Source organism: Equus przewalskii, chromosome 5 (genome assembly GCF_037783145.1).
Source record: "Equus przewalskii isolate Varuska chromosome 5, EquPr2, whole genome shotgun sequence".
NCBI lineage: Eukaryota > Metazoa > Chordata > Mammalia > Perissodactyla > Equidae > Equus > Equus przewalskii.
The window spans coordinates 55681163-55695272 of record NC_091835.1 but is presented as its reverse complement, the minus strand read 5'-3'; the positions used below and the strand labels follow the sequence as shown (position 1 = coordinate 55695272).

General features: G+C 39.5%; 1 protein-coding gene across 3 annotated transcripts in view; it reads left to right on the top strand.

The window, feature by feature from the left end:
• The window catches only part of TMTC1 (transmembrane O-mannosyltransferase targeting cadherins 1), a 258597-nt gene that overhangs the window by 196708 nt on the left and 47779 nt on the right, over positions 1 to 14110 (top strand). For all 3 annotated transcript variants that reach the window (XM_070620953.1, XM_070620952.1, XM_070620954.1), the window contains one exon: positions 8344 to 8487. In XM_070620953.1, the coding sequence (XP_070477054.1) occupies positions 8344 to 8487 (144 nt within the window). The remainder of the gene's footprint in view (positions 1 to 8343; positions 8488 to 14110) is intronic.

Here is a 14110-nt window from a genome sequence, read left to right as displayed (position 1 = left end):
TTTATATTCAAAAATGTTTCACTCTCTCTGTCTTTTTTCTGCCTTGTACCACTCTTCCACTTCAAAAACTCTGTGTGGTTCGCCAGCAAACAGAATCCAAGGCAGAGATTTGCTCAGGAACTTCATTAAGGAGCACTTTCTGGAACACCATGGAAGCAAGATGGCAGAGGGAGAAGTTGAGATGCAGTGCAGTCCTGGGGCCTTACCTGACCCCTTAGGGAGCTCTGGAGCTGGGATGACCCCTCTTGAATGGAGGCAAGAGATGGACTTTTTATAACCCTTTATCACCCATCACCACTCCAGGCAGAGAGGGTAACCTCCGGTGAGCAGCTCCCTGAGGCTGAGAGCAATGCCCAGAGAAGAACCAGGCTGTGAGCTGTCTGCAGCTGGGGAGACAAGCACCTCAGGCTTGAGGGGTCTCTGGGTGGTGTAAGACTATCCACTCCCCCAGCTTAATTTATGATTTCTTATATAAGTAAACAGGACAGTTTTAACAGATACCATTTAGATTTTCTGTTACAATGAGAATAGTGGTGTTATCGACCTCATAGTGTTGGAATATGATAAGAAAATTCATGAAAGGCTTAAAGCAATGTCTAAATATTTGGCAGTGATAAACTCAGTGAATGTTATTAGTAAATCCAAAATATGACCACTTGTCTCCACCTCCAAGCCCATCATCTCTCACCTATATTTCTGAAATGTTCTCTACTCTCCCCATTTTCTCCTCTCCCCTGCTTCCCTTCAGTCTGTCTCAACACAGCAGCCACAAGGATGTTCCACTTGTAGCAGGTCTCGTGCTCAGAACGCTCGGCTGGCTCCCATCTCACTCGAGGTGAAGGTCAAAGCCCCTGCAGTGGTCTCGACACCCTGCACCTTCAGACCTCACCTCTCCTCCTTGCTCACTCAGCTCCAGCTACATAGGGCTTCAGGGACAGGCCAGTCACATCACATTCATATTTCAGAGACTCAGAGTTTACCATTCCCTCTTCCTAGAACATTTTCCCTCCTTCTCTGCTGCCCCCCACCACCTCTTCCTTCAGGACTCCTCACATATGTCATCTTGTCAATGTGACCTTCCCTGATCACCCTACCTTGAAAGTGCAGCCACCCCTAACATACCCATTCCTCTTCTTGGCTTCATTTTTCTCCATTACATTTATCACCCTGTAATATACTTCCCTCTGCTGTGGGCCCTTAGCAGAGGGCCTGGCACTGTGTAAATGCTCGATAAACATTTGTTGGAAGAAAGACTGGGTGGACATAATGCATAAAAGTCTCCTATCACAGGCCCTCGTAGAGTCAGAAGACAACTCCATAATGACAAGCAGTGTTTCTCCATGGGAGAGCTGTCAGCAATTTGCAGGACTGTCCTATGCATTGCAAGATGTGTAACACCCCTAGCTCCTGCCCGTTATATGCCAGTGGTGACCCCTAATTCCTGAGGTGGATATTTGGATATGCACCCCTTCCCCCGCAACACATCATGATCTCCTTGATTGGGAGTTCTTGATTAGGAATATGGGCACACTTTTCCTGTCCACCGCTGTCTTTTTTCTGAGTTGACCCAGCAACCCAGGGTGCTGTTCATGCTACCAAGTGTGGTTACAGTAAGAATTCCATGAGTGCATTGATCTGTCACACAGACTTTGAGTCTCCTTATAACCTTAGATGTAGCATTTAAAATTGCGCGTGTCTGGAATTCCATTTGGTGTTAAGCATATCAGAAAGGCTTAGAGGAAATTGCTCTAGTGCCTGTGGGGATGGATCATTTGCTTCAGATGATGACGGATTGACAGGCTTTGGAGTGAGTGCTTGACAAAGAACATTCCTACATTCTTAAAATGGAGAGGGTCACGCATCCTTCACATATGAGAACCCACAGTATGAGGGAAACAGATGGATACAAGATGACTTAAATGTTTACTGGGTTCGCCATGAAGAAATAATGGATGTTATTTTGACTGATGGGAGCAAGTCGAAGGCCATCAACTGTAGTGAAGAGAACGATTTTTTGGAGGATGGGAAATCCGTATGAGAGAAGGAGAGCTGGCAGCTTCAGCCTGGCATGGGTTTATTAGGGCTGTGGAGGGAGCCGAGAAAACCGCCCAGAGGTCCTGCAATTGACCCCAAAGCATTAAATGTATGTAGTGTAACAGGTGTGATGATGGGTATTTTTATTCCCACCATCTCATTTGTGCACGTAGAAGCTCACTTGTTCACACGGAAGGTCAATATGTTTTTGCCTTTATTGTTCTAGAGAAAGCGACTAAAGCACAGACATAAATTCAAAATCACATAGGTAGAAAGTCACCCATGGCTTCTGACTCCAAAGACTGTTATTTTTCTTCGCCACCAAAGCAATTTCCCATCTACCTGTCACAAAAACAGAAGTTCACCACGATTGCCCCATGCCTTTGCGAAAGGTGAAATTATGTTCATCATTTTCTATTTGAAAAAAAGAGCAAAGAAGTATTTAATTCAATACATTTCCTAACCCCTAGAGGTATGTTCTCAGGAATCAGGAAAATTCAGCCACTTAAAATGACTCATTTCCTGAGAGTGTGGTTTTACCCTAAATTGTCTTGGCAAATCAATTGAGCGGAATCCTGGATCATTGCTCGAGGTCATCCATTGTGAGATATCAGATATTTCAGTTGGCCCTGATTGGAGAATTTGTCACATTTCCCTAAATTGCATTTGAGGTTTTTTCCCAGGGCTGTAATGGATGGGAAGGAGTATAGTGCAAAGAGAAAGGAGCAAGGTTTATTTGCTGAGTGTTGCTGGCAATATCAAACAATTAAATATACAGACCAATAAATAGATATCACCTTGGTGCAATTTAGTGACATGATGATTCCAATTTTATAGCATGATGGAACCAGGCACTTGAGAAGTGCCAGAGATTAATATGATTGAAAATATGCTGCTGATTCCTGAAATGAAGTTTACTGTGGGTATTTTTTAGTCCACTGAAATTCAGGTTTTATGGTTGAATTTTTTCCCAGTTGTGTTTTTCCTTTGGATTCTTTTTTTTCTCAACAGGAAATAGAAAATAAACATCTGACCTTAGCTTAGTTAACCTCTAATAAATTAATGTCTGGAATGAAAATCAGACAAATAAATCAGGGTGTGTATATTCCTGAAGGAAATTGCAGACTGGAGCACGTGATTCAATATTTCTTGAACAATGAAATGCCTTATAACAATATAACACATTTTCTCTATAATAAATTTAAAAAATTTAACTCATCTAAATAAAAATAATAAGAATAATAAATAACAAGAGAGCCGCCATAAACGATACAAACGTTGAATAAGACTGTGAGAAAGAAAATCCAGTAACTGTTCACACTGGTCTTTAAAAAATAGGCCTAAAGATCACCACTTTGCTCCAGTTCGGGGAAGCTTTTGTTGAGGTTTTTTTTACATGGGGAAGGGAGTAATCGCTAACAGAACTTTTGTAAAACATACCCGTAGAAGTCAAAGTCAAGACGGGCTTAATTTATTCTGACCATCGATGTAGTAACACAGACATCTCTTAAATTATTCATCTTTCCAATAGAAAATTCTCCTCCTGGAGGCTTCAGGATTGAATTAGACCCGAGCTCATTCAAGCACAAGTTTATTTAAAAAGTAAACACACAAAATAAGTTTTGTCCTTGAATAGGTCCTCAGTAAACAAGAGAAGAGTATATGTTTTAAGAAGATGTCTACATCTATATTAAAGTCAAAATAAAAAGTGATATTTTGTCCTGACCTGGTTGTTGAAGAATCCTTTTAATGAAATTCAGCTTTGTTTCATAAATAATGCAATGCTTGCTTATGATTAGGGGAACTTAATCAGATAACCCGTGAGAGAAGATATTGCTAGCAGACCCTTGCTGGACCAGGAATAAACAGAATCTACACATTTTCCAGGTGGAGGGCGGTGCATGGTAATGGATTCAGTAAGTCTATCTAATGGCCAGCCTCCTTCTTCCACGGGTTGGGACGCTGTGAATTGACACAAAGCCCTTCCTGGCCGGAGCAAGCTAGGAAGCCCTCTCTTCAGCTTCATGGTTTGCAGCCTAGCAGCACAAGGCTCACTCAAGGCCTTACCCTCATAGTGCTTATATTTGTTTCTCTTTACTTCCCTTCTCACTGTTTCTGTTTTTGAGAGTTCAGGGTGGATTACGTTCTATTTCTGATTTAAAAAAAAAAGAGAGGAAAACATGGTAGTCAGTGAACTTTGAAAGTACATGCCATTCATGTAAATGGCAGTGGGATCCTGAATGAATATAAAGTCCAGAAAGGGGGCTGAGAACCAGCTGGACAGGGACCCCTACTTGGCAATGTGGTCACGGATTTTAACAAACAGGTACGCCCATTGCAGAAGCTCTTGGTGGATTTAGACAGTCCTTTTCCATAGTTAGTGCTTTTGAGAGCTTCAAACCTTAAAGAAATAAGAAAAAAGATCAAATTTTAAGAAATTACCTCTTCCAAGAGGGCAGATGTCCCCGGGATGCTTTTTGTTACTGTTTGTCATCAGAGAAACAGTGAAAGTTGCTCTCATCATGTTCACCGGACACTTCCAAGTTTTTGGAAGTCAGAGCTTTGCTCAACATCAAAAAATAAAAGTTTCTTTAGAAGCATTTGAGTCCTGGCTGTGATATACCTCAGAACAATTTGATAATATAACACATTTTCTCTATAATAAATTTAAAACATTTAACTCACCGAAATAATAATAATAAATAGCAAGAGAGCCCCCGTAAACAATACAAACGTTGACTAAGACTGTGAGAGAGTAACCACTTCGAAAGTAACTCTTACACACAAGCTTCCCAGGAGACTTTTCTGGGCGTGGAATGAATGGGCAGGTACAAGAGCATTTTTTAATCTCTCATCGTAGTTCTGATGTCCCATGGTGGCATCTCAGAGAGAGCACCAAGGACTTGCTGTCCCTCAGGAACTGTGAGATTGGGTTCGTACCAGGGACCCTCAAGTTGTCTTTGCTAATTAAAGATGACCAGAGAGAAGCCAACAGCACTGCATGTCCTGGCCTGGTGTGTTTTCTTTTTCCCAACTTCCTCTCATAGTACCTCTCTCCCTACAGCCTCCAAAGCTATTGTGAATAATTAGGCTTTTAAGTTTCGGGAGGATGTAACATTCATCTGAATTGATTCTATTCCGTGTCAGTCAAGAGGAGCATTACCCAGAATGTCTTCCTGGAAATACTAATTCTGAGAGATGTTCATAGCTGTTCTGTAAGGGACTTGAGCAAGGAGGATTACATGGTCAAATAAACTTGGGAAATGCTGGGTTAAGCAACGATTAAGGGAAAAAAAGCTATTCAACTGGTCTTTTTTTGCCTTTTAGTAGCAACCCCTTTTGTCTCAATATTAGATTGATCTTCTTAGAAGGTACAGAACGGTGGGAGGGGGCAAGCACAGCATTTGACTGTCAAGAGACTTGACAAGCACAGATCCTATTTTTATTACTTAGGCATTATCTTGGCTTTTCTACATTAAAAGCCAGCTCCACAGGCTTATTCCACGTACTCTGGGTGACAGAGATGGAGCAAAACTCTTAGACCGCTGTAATGTAGCAGCAACTGCTAACCTATGTAGTTGTGCTGATTTGCCTTCTCTGTAGTTTTGAGTTAAGGAAGTAAATTGATTCCTTGTCTTCCTTAATCAGCATAAATTTGGTTTACTGATATATACCCAATCCTTTACATTTGCTTTTGAACATTAGGAATGCTATTTTCACTTCATTGTGCATTATTTAATTTTTGATTTTTAAGTGTTTGTCAGGATCTTCATTCTGACAACTATATTTGGCCTGGTGGTGCCAGTATCAGGGGGAAATAAGATAAAATGGAGAAAGCGAGTCAAGATGGAGAGCCATTTTGGGGACAAAGTTTATTTTTATAGGGAGATACTATGTATCGTCATTTCTTAATCATAATGATCTAACTGATGCTCCAGTCCAAGTATCTTTATGAAGATTCCTCATCCAAGGAATGCCCAGAATCTTGTGTAAATAGTGGGCACCGCATTGTCCAGGCAGCTGGTCAGCAGTCTCACCAGGCCAGAAACTCAGCATGTGAAGCAATGAGGATTTGCTGTCAAAGGAAAGTAATGGTAGGCTCCAAAGGACTAAAATTTATTTAACCCTGGTGTGTTCACATACTATTTATTTTTGCACTATTAGGGGGTTATTTACTTATAGCACTAAGTGTCAGATATGTGCTTCCTTGCCTTATTTATGTGCCTGCAGCTGCAAAAATAATTGACCATTAAGATTTGACATAAGAAGAGCAAAGCTAGAGGCATCACATTCCCTGATTTCAAATGATATTACAAAGCTATAGTAATCAAAACAGTACAGTATTGTTATAAAAACAGACACATAGAGAAATGGAATAGAATAGAGAGCCTAGAATAAACCCATACATATACGGTTAACTAATTTATGACAAAGGAGCCAAGAATATACAGTGGGGAAAGGATAGTCTCTTCAATAAATGGTGTTGGGAAAACTGGATAACCACATGCAAAGGAATGAAACTGGACCACTATCTTACATCACACACAAAAATTAACTCAAAATAGATTCAAGAGTTAAATGCAAAACCATAAAACTCCTAGAAGAAGATGTAGGCTATAAGCTCCTTGGCATCAGTCTTGGCCATGATTCTTTTGGTTTTGACACCAAAAGCAAAGGCAACAAACGTAAAAATAAACAAGTGGGACTACATCAAACTAAAAAGCTTCTGTACAACAAAGGAAACCATCAGCAAAGTGCAAAGGCAGCCTACTGAATGGGAGAAAATATTTGCAAATCATATGTGTGATAAGGGGTTAATACCCAAAATATATAAAGAACTCTTACAACTTACTAGCAAAAAGCACACAATTCAATTAAAAAATGGGCAGAAGATCTGAATAGACATTTTTCCAAAGAAGACATACAGATGGCCAACAGACATATGAAAAGGTGTTCAGCATCACTAATCATCAAGGAAATGCAAATCAAAACCACAATGAGATATCACCTCACCCCTGTTAGAATGGCTATTATCAAAAGATAAGAAATAGGGGCTGGCCTGGTGGCATAGCAGGTAAGTTCACATGCTCTGCTTCAGTGGCCTGGGGTTTGCTGCTTTGGATCCTGGGCATAGATCTACACACCGCTTATCAAGCCATGCTGTGGCAGAGTCCCACATATTAAAAAATAGAAGAAGATGGGCACAGATGTTAGCTCAGGGCCAATCTTTCTCAACAAAAAGAGGAAGATTGGCAGCGGATGTTAGCTCAGGGCTAATCTTCCTAAAAATAAAAAAAAAAGAAGTAAGTGTTGGCAAGGATGTGGAGAAAAGGGAAGCTTTGTGCACTGTTGGTGGGAATGTAAATTGGTGCAGCCACTATGTAAAAAACTACAGAGCTTCCCCAAAAAAATTAAAAGTAGAACTACCATATGAGCCAGCAATTCCACTTCTTGAAATACATCTGAAGGAAACAAAAACACTGTGTCAAAGAGATATCTGTACCTCCATATTGGCAGCATTATCTACAATAGCCAAGACATGGAAACAACCTAAATGTCCTTCGATGGACGAGTGGATAAAGAAGTTGTGGTATACATAGGTAGATAGATAGGTAGGTAGGTAGATAGATAGGTAATGCAGCCATAAAAAAGGGAAATCCTGCCATTTGTGAAAACATAGATGGACCTTGAGGCCTTATGCCAAATGAAATAAATCAGACAGAGAAAGACATACTGTATGATCTCACCTATATGTGGAATCTAAAGAAAAACCAAACTCATAGACAAAGAGATCAGATTTGTGGTTACCAGAGTTGGGGAATTGGATGAAGGTACTCAAAAGGTACAAACTTCCAGTTATAAGGTGAATAAGTACTAGAGATGTAATGTACAACATGATGTAATGCTAACACTGCTGTGTGTATATAGGAGAGTTGTTAAGAGAGTAGATCCCAAGAGTTCTCATCACAAGGAAAAAAGTATTTTTTTCCATTTTCTTTTTGTATCTCTGTGAGGTGATGGATGTTAACTAAACTTCTTATGGTAATCATTTCACAATGTATGTAAGTCAGATCCTTATGCTGTACACCTTAAACATATACAGTGCTATATGTCAATTATAGCTCCATAAAATTGGAGGGGGGGAGATGTGATGTAGACATACCATTAAAATAAAGGAAGAATTCACTGTTTCATTTGGTTGTGGCATACCTGGGCCAGGGGCTTGGGGACACGGAGGGGTAGAATAAGCGAACTGTCCCAACTTAGAAGTTTTTGAACAGTAAAGGGTTAATATTTCTAATTTTTAAGGTTGTATCCGCGCCATGCAAGTGCCCTGAACAACCTTGGAACACTGACGAGAGACACCGCAGAGGCAAAGATGTACTATCAGAGGGCTCTGCAGCTAAATCCACAGCATAACCGGGCTCTCTTCAATCTCGGGAATCTTCTTAAGTAAGTAGGCTGTGTACCTTTGATCAGCGGCCTGGTAATTTCAAGAACTCCTTTTCTGCTCAACACTCATTTTGTTGTGCTGTTGTCTCCTCTTCCAATGGTGGCATAATTAGGGTTTTCCAGCTTTGGGAGGCTGTAATATTCATCTGAATTAATTCTATCTCTTATCAGTCAAAAAAAGTATTTCCCAGAGTGTTTTTCTCGAAGTATTAGTTCTGGGAGATGTTCATAGGTGGTCTGTAGACAAGTGGGAATAGGGAAGGGTTACATGATCAAGTAAACTTAGGAAATGCTAAGTTAAGCAAAGATAGTTCTATTGCAAGGATCTTTAATATGGTAAATGCCCTGTGAATCCTCAAGAAGGGAATATAGAATACAGCATTTCCCAAGTCAATCTTGTTTTGGTAGAGCATTTCCCAAGTATTCCATGAATGTACTTTGGAAAAAGCACTGGTCTAGGAAAAGCAGTGTGCTCTAAAGGTATAACCAACCACGACTCATGCCGAGTTTGTACTAGAGGTAAGACAGAAAGGGAGGCACGGCTGGAATTAGTAATGGTAACCTCCCAGGCACAATCGCTGGTGTTAGCATTTCACTCATTGCCCTATAAAAGGTTGATAGTGCGACTAGTGTTACTGAAGACTAAAACAAAGGGGTACTTTTGCATCTTGTATCTTTATTAATATAAATAAAGCCTAGGCATGTTGGTGATGGTACTGGCAGTGGTAGTAGTGGCACTAATAGTGAAAATGGTACTGATTATGGAATTTAACTTCTAAACTTAAAGCAATAGGTTGAAAACATCAGAAATGGAAATACAAAGGTGATAATGGTTGGAATCAGATTGTAGTGATATATTTATATGTGCTCGTTAGGATGCTGACAGTCTGCACACTTACTGAATTGCTTCCAGGTCTCTAAATTTCTACAGAGCATATTTGGTATCTTCTAGGCTAATGGTTTGCTTTGTTCTTTTATCCTCGTCCTAACAGGATTGTCTTAATTGCATCAGTAATTCAGTATGATGCATCTTCTTCACTTTCCTGTTTACTCCTTAAATTTCTCATATATGTATAAATATTAGTTATTTTTCCTAATGCATGTTTTTATCTGATCCCATTTGAACACGTGAACAATCTAACGTTGCGTGAGGTGACAGGCACCGTCCTGAGTCTGAAGTTTTATATTTAGGAATGACTTTATCCATACACTGGAACACGAAATCAAAGGAATACTACACACAAATAAATCAATGCAAGGAAAGCACAATTAAAATGAAAGAAATAAAAGTATAAATCAGCAAAAACTAAATGTAATTTTTCAAATTAGGCGATTTATTGTTAAATTTGATAAAAATTGAGAGTGATGAAAAACAATAGAATGAAGTAGTACACACGGTGGCAGAAAAGCCATTTTAGTACTAGTGAGCTTCCTTTAAAAATAATAACAAATCAAAAGATTTGGGGAAAATGAGTTCTAACTATTGTATGTAGATAGTTATATGTTGACAGGGTCCTTTTATTTTACTTCTGCTATTTTTGTGAGCTCTTATTTCTTTATGTGAAGTTCTAAGGACTCATTTTTTTAAAGTCATTGTTGCATCTGTGTATGTCCTCACTTGGAGCCCAGATAACTTGATGGCTGGATGAAATCCTGTCAATGTCTTTTGGGGTCCCTGGATTCTATAGCACTGGTTTCAGATCATGTAGATGAGTATTTTCCCCAATGAAGCCAGCTTTAGTGGCCTGTATACAAAATGATGGTTCTTGTTAGGAGTGATATCCTGCAGTTCTGATTATCATATTGTACTGCATACTGCTCTGCTTGAAAATGACAGCACAGATTCTGTTACATCTCATGTTGCCAAGACCTGAGCTAGAGGTGCACACTCTAACCTCCCTTTTTCAATTCACGTATTATTGTCACTGACTCTTATCTTGAATCTGTGAGTTACAAGAACAAGGAAATATTGTTTGGACCACTGCAATGGCTACTTTTCCCAGTAAGGGGGACTCCTGGATGCCGAACATAGGATTTTTTCTCTTTTTCAGTAAAATCAGTTCTTAATGATTATCCAAACCAACAATAATGCTTCCCGTTTGTATAAGACTGTAGTTTTCTGAGTGCTTTTCTTTTCTTCTTTTTTTTTTTTTTTTATGAGGCCCTCCCAATGACTCTTTAAACTCGAGGAGGGAGAAGAGGAAACCAAGGTCCTGAGAGGTGAAATGCCTTAGACAAAGTCACCCTTGTTTACTTCTTCTCTTTCACATGACACCGGAGAGCAAAGTGGCTATGTCTAAGTAGATTATTCTTAGAATCCAGTAGAATAAAATCATGATAATAGCTAACATTTACATAATACTTTCCAGTTTACAGATAAGTGTTTTTTAATATCTGTTAATTAATTTAATCTTTAAAACAGTGTGTTGCAAGAAGTATTATCATCCTCATCCTCATTTTACAGATGAGGAAACCAAGATTCGGAGATCTCGTGTGACCTTGCCCTAGGCTGTGGCAGGCCCAGGATTGAATCACTGCCCTTGGACTCCTGTCCTGTTCACTTTCCATTACTCATGTTGCCCAAATAACTCTCCTATCCAAAAATTACTTAATATTTGCCTATTTAATGACACGCAGTTGCCTTCTGGGAAAAAGTGCCTTCCTGTTTTTCTTCAGGAAACAATAAAGTCTGTTTACATTATTCCCTCAGTGGCAGAGGGGTGACCCGGAAAACAGCCAAGCTAATCGACATTTAGATGACTCTGAGTTTTACTTCTGCTTTCCTTAATATATTTCTGCTATTAAGTAGCAATGGCAAAAAAGGATAAGAATATTTTAAATTTGGTTTGATTTGGTCCATTCTACTTTTCATTTAAGATATGCCCTATTGATTATACCCTATTTATTTCTCATTAGACAACTAACTTTTAGAAATTGTGCCCTTTTTTGTAATTTAAAACTTAATGCTCATTATAAGAACCTAAGTTATCTCTTTAGAAACGAGAAGTTCAGGTCTGACCATCCCTGATGGGGAACACTGTAATTATTCTTATTTTATGAATGAAAATGCTAAGATTTGGAGAAATAGCATGCTCAGGTCCCTTAGTGAGGAAATAGAAGATGTGGGAATTGAACCCAGATCTGTCTGACCAAGTACCCTTGCCCTTAATCACCACACTTGACTGCCTCCTTGTGGCTCACTTCAAAACGGGCTACAGCCTAGAGCAGCTCTGCCCAGCAGAAATATAATGAGCCAGGATCTCTAATTTAAAAGTTTCAAGTAGCCATATTCAAAACATTAAAAAAGGTATAGTTAATTTTAATAATATATTTTATTTAACCTCAGTATCTCCCAAATAGTATCCTGACATGTAATTAATATTAAAAATTAATTTTAAAATCCGACATGTAAAAATATTAATGAGATAGTATGCCTTCTTTTTTTATAGTTCCTCTTTGAAATCCAGTGTATGTTTTATACTTATAGCACATCTCAGACTAGTCATATTTCACATGTTCAGTACCACATATGGTTAGTGGCTGCTGTATTAGACTGCACAGACCTTTGTTAATGACCTTGACTTTGAGAGAAATATGCGTCTTTCTCCAGGCCGGAAGCTCTAAATAAGATGTGATTCTGTCAGAGAATCTCAGTTGTAGCACTGAGGACAAATTTCATTTGAATTCTTGGGATTATATGACAGACAGCTTTAGAAGTGTTCATAGCAATAGACTTCACTGTTATCCGCGTCTCCTTGGCCTCTTCCATGCCCATTTCACTGGACTTTGAAGCGAATCTATTATGATTCTGCGTAGCACTTTGACGGAGTGACAGAGTGATAAGGGACAGCTTTCCATGCCAGCATTCTTAAGTTTTACTAATTATTGTTCGCTTTGCTTGGAACCTAGAATGTAAAAGAAAATAGGCAAGAGTAGCATAAACTTTTTATGGTTGAAAAGAGCACAAGTCTCTGAAGGCTCAAGAGAATATAATAGAATATTTAAATTCAAGGCATGGGGAAATCTTTCTGTGACTGCTTGGCTAAAATAGTTACTGGTTTTGCGGCTGAAACAGAATATGAAAAGAACCTCTTAAAGAATCATATCACACCTCCCTCATTGCCAAAACTACCTTCCATTCGCCTGATAGGATATGGGTATTATATGGCTGTTATAATAAATCTCATAATCAAAACCCAGAAGAAAAATGAAATAGGACGTCCAATAATTGAACTATATGGAAGATGAATTTGATAACAGCATACGTTTGATTTTCTTTAGTCCGATCCTTTAGAAAATTGAATTTCTCAGGAATAAAAGGACCTGGAGAGAAGGGTACCCATTATCTTTGAAGCAAATTTAAATGTTTGGGATAAATTTCCTTATGCTTTTGGTACTAGCCATACCACCTTTTATTCCATGAAAAGCAAGTTTATATACTCAGGATAGTAGTTCTCCTCTTCTTTATTTTTTAACTGAAGCCCCAGAGAATCCAAAATGCCAGTCCCCTGGATAAAGAAAAACTTTTTGCCGTGCTTCCCACCACATTAGGCTGTCTATTTTGGGCAGGCAAGTTCTGCATCCTCCCCCTGGAGTGAAATCCTACTCCCTACCCCCGTGGTGACCTATTAGTATCCAGATTTCCTCCCACTTTACTTATCTGTCGTCTCAAGGCCGCGACAATTTCTCCCACCTCATCTTTGTCCAACTCATACCTGTCTCTCCCCAGGTCTCCTTCCTCCAGTTCTTCTGAAGCCTCAATCAGTATCTCATTAACACCATCTCCATCCTCATAACTGCCATTTCACAGTCTTTTGTACATTCCTCCATTATCCTCAGGGACTTGAGCACCAAGGCAATGACTTTCCCTTGCTTTCCAACCTGTGCTGCCATCTTTAGTGAATTCAACAATTACATCCATCGCCTGTTTCCTGTGCCACCTCTGCTCCAGGGCCCACCTTTTCTGCTGTACCTTGGGCATTCACCAACATGGCCATGCCATGGGCTCTTTAATTATGCCGAGCTTTTCATTCTCTAGTACGTGAATTGTGAAGTGTTCCTCTTTGACCTTAACCTCTTACCTCTGGCCACCCTTCACCCTTCCCTTCCCTCTCTCTGTCGTTCCTACTGACCCCTTGACGGGGTTGTAAACATGATCTGCCACCTCCTAGCTCTTCTCTGTACTCAGTTGTCTTATTTCAAGACCTTAATGTTGACATGCCTTCCAGAACAAGTGTTTTTACTCTCTACTTCCTCATTCCTGCTGGCCCTACTCTTAACCATTGTTAGAATCTCTGTTCTCTCTGATTTTTATGTTCATAACTTATAATCTCTTATCTGATTTATCTGATCTGTGTCAGTAATGCATCAATTTAGACTTTTTAACACCTTGACCATCATTTACTTGCCTGACCAGACCCCCACCCCAAAGTATCTTTCATTGCCTGCATTTTGGTTTGGCTAGACTGGTATTTCTCAACTCTTTTTCATTATCAACCTCCCACACCCACCACAAGAGCCTTTTAAGCATTTTTTCCTTATCACCCCTTCTCCCAGTTAAATACTCAATAGTACGATTTGTTAGGTAGTGTTGAGCTCGGGGAGACTGCAAACCACTGTAATA